Source organism: Pan paniscus, chromosome 20 (assembly GCF_029289425.2).
Source record: "Pan paniscus chromosome 20, NHGRI_mPanPan1-v2.0_pri, whole genome shotgun sequence".
Lineage (NCBI taxonomy): Eukaryota > Metazoa > Chordata > Mammalia > Primates > Hominidae > Pan > Pan paniscus.
The window spans coordinates 57560354-57585501 of record NC_073269.2 but is presented as its reverse complement, the minus strand read 5'-3'; the positions used below and the strand labels follow the sequence as shown (position 1 = coordinate 57585501).

At 42.7% G+C, this 25148-nt stretch overlaps 1 protein-coding gene across 1 annotated transcript; it reads left to right on the top strand.

The window, feature by feature from the left end:
* The first annotated feature begins 8818 nt into the window (after positions 1-8818).
* SIGLEC6 (sialic acid binding Ig like lectin 6) lies at positions 8819-21125 on the top strand. Its single transcript, XM_008966212.5, has 7 exons — positions 8819-9503; positions 9566-9925; positions 10126-10404; positions 11104-11361; positions 12832-12925; positions 13257-13338; positions 20835-21125. Exons 1-7 carry the CDS (start codon positions 9437-9439, stop codon positions 21006-21008), a joined length of 1314 nt encoding a protein of 437 aa, XP_008964460.1. The 5' UTR covers positions 8819-9436; the 3' UTR covers positions 21009-21125.
* The last annotated feature ends 4023 nt before the right edge of the window (positions 21126-25148 follow it).

The following is a 25148-nucleotide window of genomic DNA, read 5'->3' as shown; positions in this document are numbered from 1 at the left end:
TTGTTTATTATATTTTTTAGAAGGTTCTCACTTTGTTGCCCAGGTGGGAGTGTGGTGGCTTTTCATAGGTATGATTGTCATAGCCCACTGTAGCCTGGAATTCCTGGGCTCAAGCTATCCTCCTTCACAGCCGCCTCTTGAATAGTGGGAACAGCAGGTACCCGCCATCGTGCCTGGTGCCTTTGGATTTTTCAAACCAATATTTCCAGCCTTATTGAGGTGTAATTAAAAATAAATATTGTATTTATTTACAGCATACAATGTGATGTTTTGTGGACATTTCCTTTGTGTTTTATCATTATTCTATTTTAATAGACAAATAAAATTGTGTATATTTATGATATGTAACATAATGCTTTAAAATATGTGTACATTGTGTAATGAAGAAATAAGCTAATATATGCATTGCCATCTCACACTTATCAACCCCTTTGCACTTTAAAGTAACACCTTATACTCATCAAAAGGATTGCTTTGTATCCAGCAATATTTGTTTTGTTTTGTGATGAGAACATTGGAAATTTACTATCTTAGCAGTATTGAAATATATGATACAGTATTATTAGCTATAGTCACCATGCAGTACAGGAGATTTCCAGATTCCTCTTGTCTACCTGAAACTTTGTACCCTCTGACTAACATCTCTTCGTTGTCTCCAACCCCCACCCCTGATCACCAGGGTTCTAGCCTCTGCTTTTATGAAATTGACTTCTACAGATTCCTCATATAAGCAGAATCGAAGTATTTGCCTTTCCGTGCCTGGCTTATTTCACTTGGCATATTGTCCTCCAGGTTCATCCATGTTGTTGCAAGTGACAAAATTTTCTTTCTTTTCAAAGCTGAATAATATTCTCTTGCCTATACATGCCACATTTTCTTTATCCATTCACCCATTGATGGACACTTAGGTTGATTCCATATCTTGACTATCGTGGATAGTACTTTGGTAAACATGGGAGTACAAATGTCTCTTTTGTTTTCTTTCAATAGATACCCATAAATGGGATTTCTGGATCATATGGTAGTTCTATTTTTAATTTTGGGAGGACAAACCTCCTGCTTTCCATAATGGCTGTGCTAACGTACAGTCCCATTAATAGTGTACAAAGTGACCCAAAGTGTTTTTAATGAAATTATGAGATTTACTAGCCTGCTGGCACAAGAACCTGTTTTTCTGTTAACAATGCACACTTTTCCTTAAATAAGAGAATAAATGGAAAGTCTGAGCACATGAAATGACTTTTGTATATTGTTGAAATCTCAGTAATTCAGTTTCTGAGTATATGCAGCCTATCTTTGTATGTTGGACAAACACTGGTTGGCAAACTGGCATAGGTCAGAAAAAGTGCCCAGATGCAACATTAAATATTCACGTAGGGTCTGTCTCCTGCTCTAAACTAAAACCCAGTTGAAGGCAGTGTCTTAACCCATTAAATTATTTTTATTAAACTGAGCAATTTAGATAAAGATATAAATTAGAAATTAAAATTAAGCTGATAGATCTAATAATAATAATATGTATACCTGCCTTTCCTTTTATTGATAGTTATTGGAAGGAATAAGGAAATATCTTTAGGTATATTAAAAATATGTGTTGCTAATTTTAAAAATTCACATCTCTAGTACAGAGATAATGCACACAAAACTTTGTTGAGGAGATTGAACATGGATCAAAGTTATGACTAAGAGTTTTGTTTGTTTTCCTCATGAAAACGACCTAATTTATTCTTGATGAGAAATCTCTAGTAGAAATGATGCTTCTTACAGGCTGGGCAAGCTTATGATACAAACATCCAAAAATTTTAATTTTAAGGTATGAGGATTTTGTTTTCACCGTTATGTCAAAATGTTTCTCTCACTGGAACTCTTTTAGGCAAAATAAATTCCAAATTAAACTATAAAATTATACCTAATAAAGTTCATTAAAGAAACATAATGAGAAATCACAACTTCATATTTAACCTTCCAGTCTACGAGCATGATATAACTTTATTTACTATTAAAACAAATTTCGTTGAATTTTCTATTATGTGCCACATTTTTACTTAAAAGATAATCTAGGACAGGTATTATACTTATTGGTGGCTCAATTACTTATATATCAAATAAAGGTAAAACTAGCTCTCTTATTTTAGTAAGGATGAATGAACATTTATCTAGATACTACTGTGTTTAAAAATTGTTCAAACAAGGGTAGTGTAGTTCAAGACGACTAACTAGAAGCATTTCATGCCTGCCTCCTCCACTTAGAAGAACCAGAGTAACATATAGACAGTCACAGTCGAATTACATTATCCAAGGGAAAATCCTGGAATCCACCAGAGAAGTGGCAGAGGACACCAAAAACAGGGAAGGAGAAGGAAAATAGGCAGCCTCCCTGGCTGGGATTGGCTGGGAGCTGGGAGTGACTTCCCATGCACAAAGGACTGAGTTAGGGACTTCCAGTCGTCCACATCTCCATGGCAGAATTCAGCAATCCTGGCCAAGGGAGAAGCCCTCAACCCTATGAAACTAACATAGAGAGTCAGGACACCATTGGACAGAACTACTCCAGGAAGGGAACTCCTGCTGGGTTCCACACCTTTCTGACACTTAAGCATTTTCAAGCTTGTCCTCTGGAAATTGTATGCTGTTCAAGGACCCAGAGACACTGAAACTGGGGCATTACAGAAACTCAAGCTATTGGTGCTGGGACAGGAGATTGAACCAGGAGTGCTCCTGCAGGTGGGGCTAGAAAGTGAGCAAGGTTTGGTCAGCTGTGGCTGTGAAGCAAGCACTGCCAGGATCTAAGACAAGGATGCAAGAGGGGCACAAATTGCCATTGGAACTTGTTTGCAAGCCAGATGGGAGCTCCAGCAACCAGGGTGAGGGGGGGTGTCGAGCCCCTCCAGGACTGGAGTGTGAAAGGGACATATGTTCTTTCGCCACCTTCAACTGACCCAGGCTGTGACCACTCAAGATGGCCCTACCCTCTTCAGTAATCCTCTGCCTGGGACCCGATGATTGCTCTGACCCTGCCCACAATGGCGAGTGCCTGCTCTCAACATTGAGGACCTGAGCACAAACCCATCTAGCTCAGCTTCACCTCACCTCTCCCGCTCTGAGACAGAGCACATAGCCCAGGGTCCTGCGGATTGCTCGACCCAATTCACTACCTTGGGCACCTGAACACTTCTTCTGGGGGCTTGAGGTTGGATCTAAACTTCTGGCTGCTACCACCTTGCCTGGCGCCTACCTGCAAGTGCCACCTGTGGGTCCAAAGGCTGTCTTGTCCAGCCCATTGCAGCCAGCACCAACATTAATGCACATCACTTGGGACTCATAGAATCATCTTGCCCATGCTATTGCTATTGTCAATGCCATGCTGGCTGCCCAGGGGCCTGAAAACCCACACAATTGCTTGATCCATTGGTGCTACTATGAGCATCCAAATGAGCAACCTGAAGGCCCAAGAATCAACCCACTGGTAACTGCCAACAGAGAAGCCAGCATATACCACCCTGGGGCAAAAAGATAGATGCTCAGCCCACTGATGCCAAAGCTGGGGACCTGAAGACTCCCCCACTCAGCATCCCTGTCCCTAGCACAACTTTACCATATTCTCCGCTAATAACCATGCTACAACTAGCCAAAGAAATCACACATATCACTAACGCTGCTTACAGTCAAAGAAATATACAGAAAGTACACTACTACACATACACAGAATCAAAGCCAAAGCACCCCACCAAACAAGCAACGTAGATACATTTTCAAGAAATGTCTTCTATTCGGGACTGGCTCATACCTTTTTATCTAACTAGATGTCAGATCTTGAAATCCGTATTCTCGAAGCAATTCTGCCACTTGATCGTATTCTCAAGGGCCCTGATAGGCTCCTTTATAAGGACCAATTCTGTTCCTAGAGCTTAACTAGAATTAATTGTTCACTGAAAAAAAAAGTTAATTAAGAAAGCATTTCTTTCCTAATCTCACTCAAATCTGCAGAATTATTTGTAATTAATAATACAAAAGCTGGCCAAAAGGAGACTTGTAAATAGTGTAAAGTGGTGTCTTATACTAAATGGTGGAATGTTTAGGCAGAGAAGCTCTTTGAAATTGTCAGATGGGCTGGGCTCACAAGCCTGATTCAAACAGGCTGTCAGTCTCCTCTCTCCCCTTAATACTGTGCAGCCCAAACCCCTGGGATCCTTGAACATCTGAGCAGTTTTGTGCTTTGAGCCACTTTTTGACAAAAAAAAGTCTCAATTTTTCCACATCGTGATTTTCTTAAAGTAGTTCAATGTTTTATAGTCTCATAGTAGTAGTGTTGCTTTCTAAGCTATAACAGTTGATTTTATTCTTCTACTCTGAAAAATCTTGACTTCTTTGAGTGTATATTATATATAAAGGGAGCCTTAATGGATTGGTTTTCATAATTTAATATTTTTTGTATTTGCTGTTGTATAATTGTTTTTAACAGAAAGCATTAAAGAATTGAGAGTGGAATTCTTAGAACCAAAGTTATTCTTAATAAAAATCACCAGATACTTGGACCATGAAAAAAAAAGAAATGTCCTCTATGAAAGTAAATTAAAAAATAGGAAGAAGCTACTGTTATACTAGATGCACAGATTTTAACATAAGGACACAGGAAACATGAAACAGCAAGGAAAGGAACACAAGAATTCTGCAGAAATAGATCTTAATCACAAAGAAATTTTTGAAATTCCAGACAAAGAATTCAAAATATTGATGTTAAAGAAGCTCAGTGAGACACAACAGAATTCTGAAAATCAATACTATGGAAACCAGAAAAACAATTCAGGGTATAAACGAGAAATTGATCAAAGAGATATATATTTTTTAAAATAACCAAATATAAATTCTGGAACTGAATAGTTAATTGAAGGAAATGCAAAACACATTTGAAAAGTTCAATAATAGACTAAATCTGGCAGAAGAATCTCGGAACTTGAAGACAGGTTTTTTGAAATACTCTAGTCAGACAAAAATAAAGGGAAAAGTACAAAAAATAATGAGCATAGCCTTAATAACATTTAGGACAACATAAAGCAATGGAATTTATAAATTACTGGTATCTCTAAGGGTGAAAAAACAAAGAAATATTGGAAAACCTACTCAGCAAAATAATACATGAAAACATCCCAAGTCTAACAAAAGATTTAGGTATAGAGATGCAGAAGGCCCAATGATCCCCAGGCAGATCCCCAATGCAAAAGGTCTTCTCCTTGGCACATTATAGTCAGACTGTGTGAAGTCAAAGTTAAAGAGCAAATTCTACAAATAGCAAGAGAAAAGCATCTAGCTACCTCTAAAGGAAATTCCATTTGACTAAGAGCAGATTTCTCAGTAGAAACCTTACACGCCAGAAAAGAAGGAACTGATATATTCTAAGTGCTAAAAGAAAAAATAACTGCCACCACAGAACATGCAAAGAAACTATTCTTCATAAATAAAATAGAAATAGATTCATCCCAAGACAAACAAATGCTGATGGAATTTATTACCACTAGACCAGCCCTGGAAAAAATACTCAAAGGAGTCCTAAACCTGGAAGCAAAAGGATGATTTTATCATCACGAAAACATATGAAAGTAAAAAATTCACTGGTAAAGCAATCATGCAAATGAGAACTAGAAAGGACTCAAATGGTACCACTATAGAAATCCACCACATCACAAGGACAAACAATAAGATAAAAGGAAAGAAACAACGAATGTTTAAAACAAGAAAATGTTTAATAACCTGACAGAAAGAAAGCCTCACAAATCAATAATAACCATGTATGTAAATGGATTAAAGTATCCTCTTAAAAGGTATAGAATGGCTGAATGGATTTTAAAAATGACTCAACAGTGTGCAGCTTAAAGAAACACACCTTAAGGAAAGACACATATAGACCAAAAGTAAAAGGATGGAGAAAGATATTCCACACAAATGGAAACCAATAGTAAGCAGCAGTAACTATACTTAGATAAAACAGAACTTAGGTCAAGAGCAGTAGAAAAAGACAAAGAAGGTCATTATATAATGATGAAGGGATCAACCCAGCAAGAGGATATAACAATTCTAAATATATATGCACCCAGCAATGGAGCAGCCATATCTATAAAGCAAATATTACTAGATCTAAAGACAGAGATAGAATGCAATACAATAATGGTGGGAAGGTTCACCACCCTATTCTCAGTAAGACAGATCATCTAGACAGAAAATCAACAAACAAACATCACATTTAAACTAGACTATAGACCAAATGGAACTAACAGACTTTTACAGAACTTCTACCCAACAACTGCAGAATACATATTCTTTTCATCAGTACATGAAACATTCTCCAGGATACACCATATATTCGGCTACGAAATAAGTCTCTATAAATTAAAAAAAATCAATATTATACTCAATGTATACTCAGACCACAATGGAACAAAACAACAAGTCAGCATCAAGAGGAACTCTGGAAACAAGACAAATGTATGGAAATTAAACAATATGCTCTTAATGACCTACCAGGTGAAAATCTATAGAGGAAAAACTAAAAAACACTGATGAAAGAAATTGAAGATGACACAAACAAATGGAAAAACATCCCATACTCATGACTGGAAGAATTAAGATAGTTAAGAAGACCACACCGGTCTATAGCAATCTAAAGATTTAATGTAATCCATATGAAAATACCAATGTCAGTCTTCACAGAATTGTAAAAAACAATTATAAAATTCATATGGATCCAAAAAGAACCTGAATAGCCAAAGCTATCCTGAGCAAAAAGAACAAAGCTGGTGGCATCACATTACCTGACTTCAAAGTATATTACAAGGCTATAATAACCAAAACAGCATGATATTGGTATAGAAATAGATACATAGACCAATGGAATATAACCCAGAAATAAGGCCACATGTATACAGCCAATTGATTGTCAACAAAACTGACAAGAACTTATATTGAGGAAAGGACACCTTCTTCAATAAATGGTGCTGGGAAAATTGTATACCCACACACAAAAGAATGAAACTGGATTCTTCTCTCTCACCATATTAAAAAAAACTCAAAATGAATCATACACTTAAATGTAAGACCCAAAACTATATTAAAAAAAAAAAACAGCTACAAGAAAACCTAGGGAAAACTCTTTTGAACATTGGTCAGAAGAGTCAGAAATTATGACTAAGTTCTGAAAAGCACAGGCAACAAAAACAAAAATAAACAAATGGGACTTAATAAACAAAAAGCTTCTGCCAGCAAAAGAAATAGAGTGAAGAAACAACCTGTTGAATCGGAGAAAATATTCGCAAACTATTCTTCTGACAGGAGACTAATATCCAGACTATACAAGGAACTCAAACAACTCAACAGGAAAAAGCAAATAATCCAAGTAAAAAGTGGGCAAAGGACAGGAATAGACAGTTCTCAAAGAATACATGAGAACAGCCAATATGACAAAATGGTCAGCATCACTAATCATCAGAGAAGTGCACATCTAAACCAAAATGAGATACTGTCTTACCCAGTCAGAATGACTATTACTAAAAAAACAAAAAATAACAGATTTTGGCAAGGATGAGGAGAAAGATAACTCTTCTGTACCGTTGGTGGGAATTTAAACTAGTACAGCCACTTTGGAAAACACTATGGACATTTCTCAGGAACTAAAAATAGAATTACTATTCGATCACACAAGCAATCCCACTACTGGGTATCTACCCGAAGGGAAAGAAAGAAATACATCAAAGAGATACCTGCATTCACCTGATTTTTGCTGCACTATTCACAATATCAGAGATATGGAACCAACCTAAGTGTCAATTAACAGATGAATGGATAAAGAAAATATAGTATACATGCTATTTGGCCATAAAAAAGAATGAAATCGTGTCATTTGCAGCAACATGGATGGGACTAGAATTCATTATCTAAATTGAAATAAGTCAGACACAAAAAGACAAATGTTGCATGTTCTCACTTACATGTGGGAGCTAAAAAAATATTATCACATGGAGGTGGACAGTAGAAAGATAGACAACAGGGACTGGAAAGGGTCAGATAGGGGGAGGACAGAAGATGAAGAGAAGTGAGTGGAGTGCTACAAACATACAGTTAAAAGGAATAAATTCAGCGTTAGAGAGCAGAATAGTGTGATTTTAGTTAACGAGAATGTATTGCACTCACGTGACGGACACTCTAAATATCCTGACATAATCATTACGCATTATATACATGCAAAAAAATTTTACATCTACTCCTTAAGTTTGTAGAAATAAAAAATTTTACAAATATATGGTGGCAAATTCTAATACCTCATAGGTATTAGAGATTTGCCAGATGCATACTGCACAGAGGAAAATGGAAAACCATGTGAGCTGGACCTAAAATTTTTAATTTTGTCAGGATATTCTGCTCATGTTGTCCAGAAATATGTCTTTTGTGCCACATTTAACTGTGAGAAGCAGATTTTTCACAGGAAAGAAATTGCTAATCTCTATCATGAGGACCTAAAAAAAAATCTCTCCAGTCCACACTGCACTGAGTGGCAACATTAATTCAAAAGAAGTTTCTTCTGCACTGCAGTTCATAAAATATGTGTCCTTTTTGATTTACATGAAGATGTTGCATGGTTCTTATTTTGGAGAGGTCGTTGAAATTTTGTAAATCAGTGTACTAGCTGTCAAGGAAAAAGCTCCATACTCATGGTTTAAAAAATATCTGGCATTCTACTGTGTCACTTGGCAAACTCACCAGTGTCCACAGCTCTAAAGCTAGATAGAGTGGGTGTGTGCTGAGGATGGGAAGCTATGGATGGGGATCATCTCAAGGGTAGGGACAGGTCCCTGGCATCTCTTCTCCAGCCCGACCTACATACAGATGCTCACTACGTGTTTGGTGAATGAATGAATGAATGAATGAGTGAATGAATGAGTGGCTATCACCCACACTGCACCTGGGACCCTTCTTCCTTTCACTGTCCCAGACACTCCCACAGACCCTACAGAATCCTATATCCTGCAGGACTGACTTTCTCATGGCGTGGGATGAGGCTGTGACTCGCTGGGGCCAGGAGTGACCAGCTCCCAGGTGTAAACAGTGGTGCACAGAAAAGCACCTCAGGTGGGCAGGGCCTTGGACACAGGTGTCGCATTCCTCAGATGCCCCGGGAGGCCCTGGTCCGGGCTCTGTTGCTCACAGGAAGCCCCGAGGTGGGAGGCGGGACACAGTCTCTTCTCCTCTGCTCTTCTTTGGGCAGGTCTCTGGGTCGCAAAGTTTCCGTCTGCTCTGTGCAGAGGGAGTGGAGCTCCGAGGGCTTGTGGCTTCGCAGTTCCTCTTCTGTGAACAGCCGAGATCACGCGCTCCTCCCCAGCCACCCGTTCCTCCCCGCAGTCCTTCCCCTCCACTCCCTTCCCCTCCACTCCCTTCCCCTTCTCTGCTCATGCAGGAAGCCCAGGAAGCCTCCGCCTCAGAGATGCTACCGCTGCTGCTGCCCCTGCTGTGGGCAGGTGAGTGGGCCAGGGGAGAGGTGCCGTGGGGCTGGGCCGAGCTGACCCTCATGTCTCCATAGGGGCCCTGGCTCAGGAGCGGAGATTCCAGCTGGAGGGGCCAGAGTCACTGACGGTGCAGGAGGGTCTGTGCGTCCTCGTACCCTGCAGATTGCCCACTACCCTTCCAGCCTCGTACTATGGTTATGGCTACTGGTTCCTGGAAGGGGCTGATGTTCCAGTGGCCACAAACGACCCAGACGAAGAAGTGCAGGAGGAGACCCGGGGCCGATTCCACCTCCTCTGGGATCCCAGAAGGAAGAACTGCTCCCTGAGCATCAGAGATGCCCGGAGGAGGGACAATGCTGCATACTTCTTTCGGTTGAAGTACAAACGGATGAAATACGGTTATACATCTTCCAAGCTCTCTGTGCGTGTGATGGGTAAGGAACCAGCTCCAGGACTAGCCACAGGGGAAGGTCATGGGGGCCGTAGGGCAGGGCTGGGACGGGAGCCCCGTCTTGGGAGGCGGGTACAATTAAGCATGTTGGGCTCAGAGAAGGAGCTGGACCAGAGACTGGGCTTCCCCCTGGGTGAAACCTCAGACCTCCATCCTGATCCCGCCTCCCCATCTCCCCACCAGCCCTGACCCACAGGCCCAACATCTCCATCCCAGGGACCCTGGAGTCTGGCCATCCCAGCAATCTGACCTGCTCTGTGCCCTGGGTCTGTGAGCAGGGGACACCCCCCATCTTCTCCTGGATGTCAGCTGCCCCCACCTCCCTGGGCCCCAGGACCACCCAGTCCTCAGTGCTCACGATCACCCCACGGCCCCAGGACCACAGCACCAACCTCACCTGTCAGGTGACGTTCCCTGGAGCCGGTGTGACCGTGGAGAGAACCATCCAGCTCAATGTCTCCTGTGAGTGCTGGGCCAGGATGCCCGGGTCCCTGAGGGTGTGGGGGGACAGGGCAGGGCTGAGCCAGAGCTTAAAGTTGGGGACCTGGTTGCCAAAGAGGAGAGCCCCCTTCCCTGTTTTCATGGCTCCTGAGGGGAAGGCCCCATGCCTACCATCCCTCCTCAGGGATGTTGAGGCGGCCACCTCTTTCCACCCCAGATGCTCCACAGAAAGTGGCCATCAGCATCTTCCAAGGAAACAGCGCAGGTAGGAACCAGCCAGTCCTGTTCTCTCCAGGGCCAGATGGAAGCAGAGTGGGGACTAACGGGGATCAATATGAGAAGCCAGGACTAAGGCCTCCATAGACTTCAAAGACCTGAACTGAGTCTTTGCTCACCCCCAGCCTTTGTCGCCTCATCGGCAGGAGCTGCCACACCCCTCGCACTCCCTCTTCTCTCTTGCTTGTTTTCCTACTGCCTCAGGCGTCTCCATGGTCCAGGAATGGCACTTGTCTGCCACGACGCTGTCCGCAGCCCTTGCTCCACTCTCTGCAGGACAGCCTGGGCAGCTCCAGGGAAATGGTCTGGGCTTTTCTGAAGACCTGAGGCCCCCACTTTACTAGTCTCCTCCTCAGAGCTAGTGTGGACCCCACAGGAGGAGAGGGACACCAGTGCCTTGCCCCTACACCCCATCTCTAACTCTCTACACCTCTCTCCCCAAAGCCTTCAAAATCCTGCAAAACACCTCGTCCCTCCCTGTCCTGGAGGGCCAGGCTCTGCGGCTGCTCTGTGATGCTGACGGCAACCCCCCTGCACACCTGAGCTGGTTCCAGGGCTTCCCTGCCCTGAACGCCACCCCCATCTCCAATACTGGGGTCCTGGAGCTGCCTCAAGTAGGGTCTGCAGAAGAAGGAGATTTCACCTGCCATGCTCAGCATCCTCTGGGCTCCCTGCAAATCTCTCTGAGTCTCTTTGTGCATTGTGAGTGTAGGGGGAGGTGCGCGAGAGTGTGGGCAGCTGGGCGAGAGCTCCATAGTATTCAGAGAAGAGGCCCCTGCTAAGTCCTGTCCTCCCTCCCCAGACCCCTCACAACTGCTGGGACCCTCCTACCTCTGGGAGGCTTAGAGTCCACACTGCAGTGGCTCCTCCCTGCACTGGCAGCTTGGGGAGGGGATGCTGGAGGGATGGGAACAGCAGCCATGGCTCCTTCACAGTCACCCCCAGCCAGCCAGACCCTTGGTCAACAGCTCCCTGAGCCCCTGCCAGGGATTCAGCTCAAGTCTCAGGCTCAGCTTTGTGGCCCAGAACATCCCAGAGCAGCTCTGTCCCAGCTGCTGCCAGGTCAGGAGTCTGCTAAGAGGTGACAACTGGGGGAAGAGAAGCCTGGGTCCTTGTATGAGTTTGCTAGGGCTGCCATAACAAAGTACTTCAAAGTGCATGACTTAAACAATAGGGATTTATTGTCTCACGGTTCTCAAGGTCAGAAGTCCAAGATCATGTATGGTGTTAGAGTTGGTTCCTTTTGAGGCTGTGAGGGAGAATCTCTTCCATGCTCCTTCCCTGGCTTCTGGTGGTTTCCTGGGAGTCTTTGGCGTTCCTAGGCTTGAAGAAGCATTGCCTTGACCTCTGACTTAATCTTCACATGGTGGTGTCTGTGTCCACATGTGCGTCTGTGTCCACATTTTCCCTTTTTTTTTTTTTTTTGAGAGAGGGTCTCACTATGTTGCCAGGCTGGAATGCAATGGTGCGATCTTGGCTCACTGCAACATGGTAATCTGACATATGCAACCTCCACCTCCCGGGTTCAAGATATTCTCCTGCCTCAGCCTCCCGAGTAGCTGGCACTACAGGCGCCACCACCATGCCCAGCTAATTTTTATATTTTGAGTAGAGACGGGGTTTCACCATGTTGGCCAGGATGGTCTCGATCTCCTGACCTCGTGATCTGCTAGCCTTGGCCTCCCAAAATGATGGGATTACAGGTGTGAACCACCGCACCCGACCCACATTTTCCCCTTTTTATAAGGACAACAGTCATATTGGATTAGGGCTCACCCTGATCCAGGAACACCTCATTATAACTAATTACATCAGCTATGACCCTTCTCCAAATCAGGTCATGCTCTGAGGTGCTGGGGGTTAGGACTTCAAAATAGGAATTGTGGGGAGACATAATCCAACCCCTAACTGCTCCAGAGAAATGAAGCTTGGAGAAGATGTTTCCAAGGCCCAGACAAGAGTGGCTGGGGGCACAACGTCCTCAGTCTTGCAGTTGGGGGAAGGGGGAGTCATGGAGAGAGAAGAGGCTGGTTCCGGGTTCACAGGGCAGTGAAATGGTGAGTGACTGAGTCCTGGATGGGGGTGGTCACATTAGTGGAAGGTGGAGAGGAATGGCTGTTGGGAGGATGTCCTGGAATTGGAACTGGAGTTCACTCAAAATTCAAATTATAGGGAAACCAGAAGGCAGGGCTGGTGGTGTCCTGGGAGCAGTCTGGGGAGCTAGCATCACAGCCCTGGTTTTCCTCTGTGTTTGCTTCATCTTCAGGTGAGAGTGGGCTCCAGGGAGGCACAGAAAGACTTCATGTGGGAAGGGCACGCAGGTGGCAGAATCTCAGAAAACCTGAGTGGAGGAAAATGGGGTGCTTGGGAAAGTCGAGAGTGAGGAAAGGGAGGGTAGTGGTGGTGTGAATTACCCCGTTGACCAGCTGAACCAAGCAAGGGGTCTCTTTGAAACTGTGGTCCAACTCTTGGGCTCATGTGAGCACCTGGACCTCTTAATTACTTCTGTACTCTCCATAGGGAGTGGGGAGATGGTTTTCTTTTGGGGAAAGAGGCTCCAAATAACTGGGCTGAAAGGCTTAGGGCTGTTCCCTCAGAGTGAAGACTAGAAGGAAGAAAGCAGCCCAGCCAGTGCAAAACACGGATGATGTGAACCCCGTCATGGTCTCAGGCTCCAGGGTGAGTGACAGAGACCTTAATTTCCATTCAGCATTATCCCTTTTGAATGCTGCCCTAAGTAAGGACCCTGAGGCATTTCTTCATTAACACCTGACATTCCCTGCGGTTCCACATGTGACATTTTAAATTTTTGACTCAGTAATAACTTAAAAAGTATTGATTTCAATAATTTAAAATAGTAACATGTGGAACTGAATCTAATAGTTCTGATGAAATATGTAGTCCAGTTAATTTGTTGGGGGTATTTATGCTCCTCATATGTCAGATTATCATATATCCTGGAATATTAGCCTTTTCTTATGGCATTGATTATTGAGAAAAAGAAATGAACAAAACTTAGTCTGTGTCAGGTGCATTAAGTACAAGGAACGTGGTAGACACAAGCCCTAGAGTAGACAGCCCAAATCAACCCAAAGTCATTACTGCTCATCACTATTAAAATATTACAGGCATCTCTAGCTGCCTGTAATATTTTTTCTTTGGCATTGACCTTGGAGAACCTGATGACTGTGTGTCTTGGGAATGGTTGTCTTATATATTATCTTACCAAGGTTCTCTGAATTTCCTGAATCTGCATGCTGACCTCTCTAGAGAGGTTGGGGACATTTTTGTGGACAATATCCTCCGATATGTTGTTCAAGTTGCTTGCTCTCTCTCCTTCTCTTTCAGGGATGCCAATGAGTTGTAGATTTGGTCTCTTTACATAATCCCACGGTTTTTGGAGGTTTTGTTCATTTTTAAAATTCTTTGTTCTTTTGTCTGCCTGAGTTAATTTGAAGAACCAGTCTTTGGGCTCTGATATTCTTTCCTCAGCTTGGTTTATTCTGCTGTTAATACTTCTGATTGTGTTATGAAATTTTTATAGTGAGTTATTCAGCTCTATCAGCTCAGTTTGGTTCTTTCTTAAGATGGCTACTTCATCTTTCATCTCTTCAATTGTTTTACTGGATTCCTTTGATTCCCTGGAATGGGTTTCTACTTTCTCCTGAATCTCAATAATCTTGATTGTCATCCAGATTCTGAATTTTTCGTCTGTTATTTTATCCATTTCATTCTGGTTAAGAACTTTTGCTGGGGAACTAGTGTGGTCATTATGAGGTAAGAAGACACTCTGGCTTTTAGATTTGCCAGAGTTCTTGCACTGGTTCTTTCTCATTTATGTGGACTCATGTTCCCTTACTTGTGCTGTCATTTGAGTATAGTCAGTTGGCTTTGTTTCTGGACGTTTTCAGAAGGCCAACGCTTTGTGCATGATCTTAATTTATTGCTAAATTCTTGTGCTTAGTTTCACAGTGGGGTATATTAGCAAAGTATTTTTGGTGTTGAAGTTTGGATGTGATCCAGTAGATGGTGCTTAAGCATAATGGCTGGCAGGTAGGCTCTTGTTCAGCCACATGAATCCTCTGTAGTTCCTCACATTTGCAGCCATGCTCCCTCCTAGTGCTCTGAGAGTGTGGGCTCCTCTCTCACTCAAGTGCTGGCTACAGATCTTGACTTGGCACTCAGGCTGCACACTACAGCCCTGCGGTGAGCCCAGGCATTTTGTTTCCTCCCCAGCTTGGAGCAGCAGGGGCAGGGACCTTGGAAGTGCCAGTGGTAGAGGGCTTTTTCCTTGTCTGTTGGGGCTTCATCCTAGAGGAATGCAGAGCTGCTGCCAATTGGAATAATCACCCTGGGTTGAGGCAGCTGTGCTGTGGGCCCAAGCAGGGGGACTTACCTGGTGAAAAGTAATGGTTGGAGGCTCACAGGGAAGAGAGACTGGGCTCCTCTCTGTAGTGCAGCTGTGGCATGCTGGAGGTTCCACCAAATAAATCAGGCTCTTTGTTCCTTCCCTAGCCTGAGGGCAGCAAGGGCAGCATGGCTGCAGCAGCAATGGCAGAGGGGCTGCCAGCTGCTCTGAGAGCTCCACCCCAGAAAGTCACAGAGCCACTGCCAATGGGAACGTTCATCTAGGGGTGGGGCCGCTGTGCTGCAGGCCCCAGCCAGGGGCCCTGCCTGGTGAAGAGCAGGGAGTAGGGGGCCCACAGGGAAGCGAGACTGGGCTCCTTTCCGTATGGTGCTTGTAGTGTGTTGGAGGGGCCAGCAAAGTGATCAAGGTCTTTATTCTTTTCCCAGCCTGAAGGCATCAAGGGCAGTACCACTGCAGTGGCAATGGCAAAGAGCCTGTGGGTTGACCCTGGGATATCCTCCTCAGAGAAACACAGAACTGCCACCAACTCAGGTGGGGGCAGGGCAGCTGTGCTGGGGGCCCGGGTCAGGATGTCCTTCTCAGTCAGGAGTAACAGGGGCAGGGACCCACACTGATACGATCTGGCTGTTTTCCATAAAGCAGTTCCGGTGTGTTGGAGGCCAGTGATAGTCCTTATGCTCTTTTCTCCTTCTCCAGGCTCGGGCGAGTAGGAGTGGGAGCTGTGGCAGCAGAAAAAATGGCAGACTTGTCTGTTACCTCTGGGAGCCCTGTCCCAGAGAAGTCGAGAGCTGCTACTGGCCCAAGTGCTCAGGCAGGGGTGAGGTGGCTATACTGGGGTCCCAGGCCAGTGGGCTTTCTCTGGCGAGCTGTAGCAGAGGTGAGGTATGCAATCTGTCAGCTCCTCAGCACCATAAATGTGGTCCCTACCCTGAGAGCATGTGAGAGAACCTGGCCTCTCTTGTTGGTGAAGCTATGACACCTGGTGCCCAGCTGCTCATAGGTCCAAGGCCCTTGGGGCTCCACATGGGCCTGAGCAGTGGCCCTGCCCAGACTCCGCACAGCTCTCCATGTCAGTCTGGAGGCTTCAGGGGATCTCTCATGCCCAGGATTGCAAAGGTCCATGGCAGAAGTGTGGGTCCTTGGGGGCTGTCACTTGCTCACTGTTTCCCCATCATGGGGAGCCTCCCTTGGCTCCATGCCAATCCTGGGGAGCTTCCTTGTCTCATTCTTCTCTGCTCTCCGGGTCATGTTGCTTCCCTGATGAATGTCAACGTGTCCTCCTGGATGGTCTAGTTGGCGAGCTAATGTTTATTTGCCACTCTATCTCCTCTCCATTAGAGTGGCGCACACTCCATAGTCGATTTTTTAAAAACTCTTATCTCAGTAACTGGTAGTATAAGTACATGAAAAATCAGTCTACCATGGTGAATGTTACATGTGCAATTGCAAAGAATGTGTTTTCTGAAGATACTGGATGTAGTGTTTTATAAATGTCAATTAGGTCAAGTTATTTTACACTAGTGTTCAATCCTTCTATATCCTTAGTGATTCTCTGTCTGCTTATTTTTACAATTTATTTTGTTAAATCATGCTCTGTGATTGGTTGCATATGCACTTAGGATTTTTATATCTTTTAATGAATTGACTTGTTTATCATTATGAAATGTCTTTTTTTCTGGTAATATTTCTTTTCCTAAAATACACTGTCTGACTTAATATTGCCACTCTAGTGTTCTTAATATTAGTGCTTGTTTGTTATGCATTTTCCCTCCTCTTACTTTTAACACATGTGTGCCTTCATATGTATTGTGTCTGTCTTACAGATATCACATTTATTCTACCTATTTTATCAAGTCTGCCAATATCTTCCTTTTAATTGGAGTGTTTAGACCATTTATATTTAATGTAATTATTGATTTGGCTCAGTTCAATTCTACCAGATTGCTCTGCTTTATATTTATATTTGTCCTTTTATATTTATCTCCCTTTTTTGCCTTTTTGATAGTTTTTAAATATTACTACTTTTTTTTTTGAGATGGAGTCTCACTCTGTCACCCAGGCTGGAGTGCAGTGGCACGATCTCAGCTCACGGCAAGCTCCGCTTCCTGGGTTCACGCCATTCTCCTGCCTCAGCCTCCCGAGTGGCTGGGATTACAGGTGCCCGCCACCGCACCCAGCTAATTTTTTTTTGTACTTTTAGTACAGATGGGATTTCACCATGTTAGCCAGGATGGTCTCCATCTCCTGACCTCATGATCCACCTGCCTCGGCCGCCCAAAGTGCTGGGATTCCAGGCGTGAGCCACTGTGCCCAGCCGACCCTTACTTTTAATCTGTAACTCTTCTTGAGTCCTAACGGAAGGTTTGGGGTGTTTACTGGGCCTGTCCTTATCAGACCTGGAACATCAAATTTGGTTTACCCAGTTCCATCAGACTGCTGAGAGGAGAGTTACTACTTTTATCCTCTAGCAGGGGTGTCCAATCGTCTGGCTTCCCTAGGGCACATTTCTTTTCCTTGTTGGTTTTCAGCAATAGGATTATGACATGCCTAGGTGTGGTTTTCTTTGTTTTTATCTTTCTTGGTATTTGCAGATATTCTTGGATATATGACTTGGTATTGTGAAAACATTTTAATCATTGTTTTTTCCATAATTTTTTTACTCCCTTCCCCTTTCTGGGATCCCAGTTGCACCTGTGTCAGAATGCTTGATATTGTCCCACAGGCCAATGAAGCTGTGCTTATTTATTTTTTGTTTTTGTGTTTTCTTTGTGCTTCAGTTTGGAAAGTTTTTATTGCTATGTTTTTTAGTTCATTGCTATTTTCTTCTGCCGTACCTAATCTGCTATTAGCTTTTCTTTTTAGATATTGCCATTTTTCATCTCTAGAAATTCAATTCAGTTTATTTTTTTTTTTCCTGAGACAGGATCTCACTCTGTCGCCCAGGCTGGAGTGCAGTGGCATGAACATGGCTCACTGCAGTTTCGACCTCCTAGGCTCAAGTGATCCTCCTGCCTCAGCCTTCCAAATAGCTATGACTACAGGCATGCACCACTGTGCCTGGCTAATTTTTTAAACAAATTTTTGTAAAGACAGGGTCTCACCATGTTGCCCAGGCTGGTCTCAAACTCATGGGCTCAAGCAATACTCCTGCCTCGGCTTCCCAAATTGCTGGACTTACAGGTGTGAGCCACCACACCCAGCCCAGTTCTTTATAGTTTTCATTTCCTTATTATGTTCTGTTTTCCTTTAAGTTTTTGTTGTTATTGTTGAGAGAGGGTTTCACTCTTTTGCCCAGGGTGGAGTGCAATGGCATGTTCTCAGCTCACTGCAACCTCCACTTCCTGGGCTCAAGCAATTCTCCAGCCTCAGACTCCCAAGTAGTCGGGACTACAGGCGTGAGCCACCATATCTGGCTAATTTTTTTGTGGGTTAGGGATTAGAGATGGGATTTCACCATGTTGCCCAGGCTGGTCTCGAACTCCTGAGCTCAAATCAATCTGCCCACCTCAGCCTCCCAAAGTTCTGGGATTACAGGCATGAACAACCATACCTGGCCTAAATCTTTGAATATGTGTATTTATAGCCGTTTCTAATCTTCTTTTCTGCTAATTCCATCATTTGGTGATATGTTTCTGTTTACTGATATACTTTTCATTGCTTACATTCCACAGCTTCTTCGCATAGGTAGTGATTTTGGTGGCATACTGGACATCGTGTTACATTGTTGATTATCCGGATATTTTAATCTTCCTTTAAAAATTGTTGAGCTTTGTTCTCGAATGCAGTTAATTTATTAGTGGATTGTCTTGACCATTCAAAGATTTTTACAAAAGCTTTGGTAGGGTGAGTTTATATTTGCCTTCATTCCAGCTTTCTCATTGCTGTTCCTTCTCCAGCAGCACGTACCCAGGCTTTCAGCCTTTCACTCTGTGCATACAGCTTAGTATTCAGCCAAAGATTCAAGGGGACCTCTATGCATATTTTTTGGAGTTCTTTCTCTGTGTAGTTTTTTCTCTGTACTCTGCTCTACAAATTCCACCCACATCATTCCCACTTGAACTGCAGTTGCTGCCTCCACAGTTTCATAAGACTCTTGTGTTCCGCTTGGATTTATCCTCCACGTACTGCAGTTTGGAAATTGTCATTTGATCATGAGACTCACCTCATTGGTTTCCTTTCTTTCAGATGTCACAGTCCTGGGCTGCCTGTTTTCCTTGTGAAACACATATTTTACATACTATGTATAGTTTTCTAATTATGCTGGGAGGGTGCCAGTTACTCTACCATAGCCTGAATGAGAACTGACCAAGAATAATTCAAGTCATGATTCCTGTTGTTCAGACCCTCAGGAAAAATTGGTGCTGGGGGAGGTAATACCTAGACTGTCTTCCAAAAGTCTGGGATGTGTGGATGGGGGAAGGTGGCCAGGGGAAGCCCAGGGAGAGGCAATTTCCACCTGTTATTTTCTTCATTCAGTAGGGCTTTTGTGCTGATCTGTCATTTCTCCTGCAGAAATTCACACCTTTAGTCTCGGACTTTGCCACTGATTTGTGTAGCAAGAATGCAGGCAGGAATATATTATCCCAATGATGGAGGAAAGACATGAGCGGAACATAAATCTCATTTCTGTAGCCATTCACGCACTGTCACCAATGCCTCCCTGAACACACACACACACATACACACACACACACACACACACACTCCAGTATAAAATATTTTGTTTCCCCAGAGATTTCCCACTTTTTCTTATTTGCTCATTCCATAATTTCTTGTATTGCCTCTTGGTTTATTTGGAGATATAACACACTTAGTGTGTGTTAAATCCCCACTTCGTTGGGAATCATTACATAATTTCTTTACCATGCTTTACTTTCAAGTTTTCAGGGGTGTTGGAAAGAGAAGGTACAGGAGAGGGCGTCCGGTGGCCTGTACTACAGGACCCGGTCTCTGTTCTGTCCTCTAGTACCTGTCTAGGAATCAGATATGCCACTCCTGCCCCTGCTTTATATTTCAAAATATCTGCTATCATGAATTAAAAATGTGATTTTGTTTCCTGTTTTTAACTAACTGCATCTCATAGAAAACCACACTGCCTGCTATCTGGGACTGTGTCTGCTTTCTTCATGGCTTAACATCTAGCACATGTCACATGACCTACACAACAATAAGCTGGTTCTGAGTCCTTCTCAGTGGTGCATTTATATAGATGTGTGTCTTTAGGCAACATGTGGAGCCTCTCTTAGCCTTAGTGTTCCTGTTTGTAAGAGGAATGTAATCATGGAATCCACTGCAAAGCATTTTTTGAGAATAGAATGTGACTGATTAATGTAAACACTCACTAAGGGCTTGCCAATCTTAATTATTAAATATTTTAAAATAAATGAATACGGTGGATGTGGTGGCTCATGCTTGTAATCCCAGCACTTTAGGAAGCCAAGGTGGGTGGATTCCTTGAGCCCAGGGGTTCAAGACCAGCCTGGGCAACATAGTAGAACTCCATCTCTACAAAAATTAGCCAGGTGGGGTGCATGCCTGTAGTCCCAGCTACACAGGAGGCTGAAGCAGAAGGATCATTCGAACCCAGGTGTTCAAGGCTGCCTGAGCCGTGATCATGCCGCTGCACTCCAGCCTGGACAACAGAGCGAGACCCCATCTTTAAAATAAAATAAAATGAAATAAAATAAAATAATAAATGAATGGATAAATAATAAAGTTCCATCAGTTCTACTCCCTTTCTGATCCTCGGCTGCTTTCTTTGAGAACCTATTGTCCAGCCCTGAATCTTTTCTTTTCTTCCATTCAGGGTCATCAGCCCCAGTTCCAGACAGGCATAGTTTCAGACCACCCTGCTGAGGCTGGCCCCATCTCAGAAGGTGAGCAGGAGCTCCACTACGCTGTCCTACACTTCCACAAGGTGCAACCTCAGGAACCAAAGGTCACCGACACTGAGTACTCAGAAATCAAGATACACAAGTGAGGAATTGTCCAAAGCCATAACCTTGATTGGAGAGAACATGGTACCTCTCAGTGTATTGGTTACTAGGGCTGCCACAGCAACGTACCACAAACCGAGTGACGTAAACACAGAACTTTATTTTCGGATAGTTTCAGATGTTAGAGGTCTGAGAACAAGGTGTTATCAGGGTTGGTCCCTTCTAAGGCCTCTCTTGTTGGCTTGTAGCTGGCTGTCTCCTCCTTGTGTCTTCACATGGTCTTTCCTCTGAGTGTGTTTGTGTCCTAATCTTCTCTTCTTATAAAGACACTAGTCATATTGGATTAGGGCCTCCCCATGACCTAATTTAAATAAATTAACTATTTAAAGACCCTCCAAATACAGTAACCTTCTGAGATATTGAGATTTAGGACTTCCAACATATGAATTTTAGAAGGGAACAATTTAGCCCATAACACTGTGTCCAATTCTTTTAAAATTAATGTTTTTGTTGTCAATGGACTATATAAATACCTTCGTATATATGGCAGACCACAGGACTTCTGTCCAAGAGAACTGAGTTCAACTCCATCTATGCCAGCTATTGAGCAAGTCACTTTATGTCCCTGCTCTGTAAGGCAGGGAAATAATTTCCATCTAACCAGATTATTGTGAAAGGTCAAAGAAAGCATACAGCTAACATACAGCTTTGTTAGCTGTAAAACAGCTAACAAAGGCCCTGACACAAAGGTTTTCATAAAGTCTGTATATTATTGTAAATGAATGCCTTGTATCTGGATTTGGCTAGCTTTTTTTTTTTTTTCTTTTTTTTCTGAGATGGAGTCCTGCTGTATCTCCCAGGCTGGAGGGCAGTGGTGCGATCTTGGCTCACTGCAAGCTTCGCCCCCTGAGTTCACACCATTCTCCTGCCTCAGCCTCCCAAGTAGCTGGGACTACAGGCACCCACCACCACATCCGGCTAATTTTTTTGTATTTTTAGTAGAGATGGGGTTTCACCATGTTAGCCAGGATGGTCTTGATCTCCTGACCTCGTGATCCGCCCTCCTCGGCCTCCCAAAGTGCTGAGATTACAGGCATGAGCCACCGCACCTGGCTTTGATTAGCTGTTTTAACAGACAGTTTCTGCTGGCAATTTCTTCTAAGGCTAAAAAGGAGTAGGCCCAGAGGCCACAGCACCAGGTGTCTGTGTCACCCCCTGTTCAGAACTCTTCACGACTCCCCAAAATAAGGTTTCCATCCATCATCTTTCTGCTCAAGGCTCTCTACGTGATCTTGTCCATCCAGATTTCCCCAAATCAGTTCCTCACCAGTCACCAATACCCCATGTCCATTTCCACAGCTTCCTCTTACAAATCCCAGTCTCCACTCTTTCAGTGAAATTGAAGAAAGCATTTAATGAAGACCAACTATTAAGGAAAATTCTTAAGAGTAGCCACGAAAAATAAAAAGACAGATTACACTTAAAAGACCACAGTTAGCAGTCGCTCACGCCTGTAATCCCAGCACTTTGGGAGGCTGAGGTGGGTGGATCACTGGAGGTCAGGAGTTCGAGACTAGTCTGGCCAACATGGTGAAACCCCATCTCTACTAAAATACAAAAATTAGCTCGGTGTGGTGGCGCTTGCCTGTAATCCCAGGTACTTCTGCAGGTTGAAGCAGGAGAATTGCTTGAACCTGGGAGGTGGAGGTTGAAGTGAGCTGAGATTGCATCACTGCACTCCAGCCTGGGCGACAGAGTGAGACTCCAACTCAGAAAAAGCAAAACAAAACAAACAAACAAGCAAAAAACCACAATTAGACTGACAGCTGACTTTTTTAGGAGCAATATTGGAAGGCTAAATGCAATAGAAAGATGTCTTTGATGCCTTAAGAGGAATAAATGTTGTTTTAGAAAGCCTACTCAATGAAAACACATTTTAAGACTGAAAGTGAAATATAGATATTTTAAGGAAAACCAAAATATGTGAGTGTTAATAAAGAAAAGATTTCTCAAATAAATTCTAAAACATATAATTCAGGTATTAGGAAAGTGATCCCAGATTAGATTTTTGAGATCCAAAAAAAACGAAAACCTAGGAAAGTAGCAAATATGTGAGCAAAATGAAACAAATACTTGTTGTAAAAATGATGGTTTGTAGAGGGGTCAAACATCAAATGTAATATTGAAATACCAATATTATATAGCCCAGAAACTATAATAACATAAAGTTCAGAAGAGTGTAAATAGAATTTATATTACATAAAGTCTTTATATTTTTCCAGAGAAAATTAAATGTTATGATGAATGTTACATTTGGATAATTTATTATTGTAATCTCGAGGAAATTTACTTAAAGAATCGAAGCCAAGTTTATCACCTGTGAACTAGAGGAAGTATAAAAGGTGATAGAAACATTATTCAGTCAAACCAGAGAAGACAAGAAATAAGAGATTAAACAAAAAAAGGATGGATAGAACATGTAGAATACAAGTATAAGATTCTGTATTTAGACTCAAATACAGTCTAAGAATCACATTAAGCACAAGTGAATTAAATGCTACAGTTAAAATACCAGCATAGTAAGACTGGGGGAAAATGTAGCTATACGTTGTTTATAAGAGATCTACATAAAAGATAAATATAGGGGAGGTTGTGTGTAGAAGGATGAAAAAAGACATACCATGAAAACCGTAACCAAAAGAAACTGATGTAGTCAGTCAAGTTTCCACTGGAAAAAACAAGTCTGTAGGATGTATGTATTGAAAGATTCAACTATTCACAATAGCAAAGACATGGAATCAACCTAAATGCCCATCAATGATAGAGTAGGTAAAGAAAATATGGTACATATACTCAATGAACTACTATGCAGCCATAAAAAAGAATGAGATCATGTCCTTTGCAGGGACATGAATGGAGCTGGAGGCCATTATCCTTAGCAAACTGACACAGGAACAGAAAACCACATACCACATGTTGACACTTCTGAGAGGGAGCTAAATGATGAGAACACATGGACACATAGAGGGGAACAACACACACTAGGGCATTTTGGAGGGTAGGAGGGTGGGAGGAGGGAGAATATCAGGAAAAAATAATGGGTACTAGGCTTAATACCTGGGTGACGAAACAATCTGTACAACAAACCCTCGTGACACAAATTTACCTATGTAACAAACCTATACTTGTACCCCTGAACTTAAAATAAAAGTTTAAAAAAAGGAACTTCAAAAAAAAGAAAGAAAGACTCATTGCAAGAAAATGGCGTATGCTTTTGTGGGAGCTGGCTAGGCAAGCCCGAGATCTATAGGGAGGGTCATCTGGAAGTCCAAGCTAGGACTTCGTCATGAGCTCAAGCTGCAATCCACAGGGAGAATTTCTTCTTTCTCAGAGAAGCCTCAGTTCTGCACTGAAGGTCTTTCCACGGATTGAATCAGGCTTACCCAGAGTATGAAGCATAATCTTCCTTAAACTGATTATAAATCTTACTCATGTGTACAAAGCATCTTCACAGCAATACCTAGATTAATGTTTCATTGAATATCCTGGAGACTGTTACCTAGACACATTGACACATAAAACTGAATATATCAATATCAGAAAATATGTCTATTACAAAAAGAAGTATTAACGGAGGTAAAAGGGACCACTTCGTAGGGATTAAAGATTCAATCTACTAGGAAGATACATTTGAAATGTACCTGCACATGATAAAATAGCTTCAGAATACATAAGGCAAGAATAGGCAAAGTGAAAACAAAATAGCCTAATCCACATTTATGGAGGGCAATTTTTAACACATATTTTACAATAACTGATGGTACACACAAACAAGAGAATTGCTAAGGATATGCAATATAGTATACATAAATAACATGATTAACAAACTTGGTCTATGGCCATAGGTAGAAACTGCTCCAAACAACTGCAGAAAACATATTCTATTTGAGCACACATGGAGTATTAAAAAATTTTTTTTTACCATATACTGGGCCAAAAGTATATTTCAACATATGTCAGAGAAGTGAAACCATACAGAATATGTTAATTGATTTCAATGTTATTAAGCTCAAAATAAGTAATAAAACGTAATTATATACCAATGTCTATGTAACTGTACATAATTAGTGGAAACTTAGAAAATCCCTTAAAATAAGTCATAGATTAAATAATCAAAACATACG

Bases quoted from the DNA above. Each gene is read 5' to 3' on its own strand.
- SIGLEC6 (XM_008966212.5), top strand. From the start codon at position 9,437: ATGCAGGAAGCCCAGGAAGCCTCCGCCTCAGAGATGCTACCGCTGCTG. The intron at 9,504-9,565 runs GTGAGTGGGCCA...ATGTCTCCATAG, and splicing joins GCTGCCCCTGCTGTGGGCAG to GGGCCCTGGCTCAGGAGCGG. The intron at 12,926-13,256 runs GTGAGAGTGGGC...CTGTTCCCTCAG, and splicing joins TGTGTTTGCTTCATCTTCAG to AGTGAAGACTAGAAGGAAGA.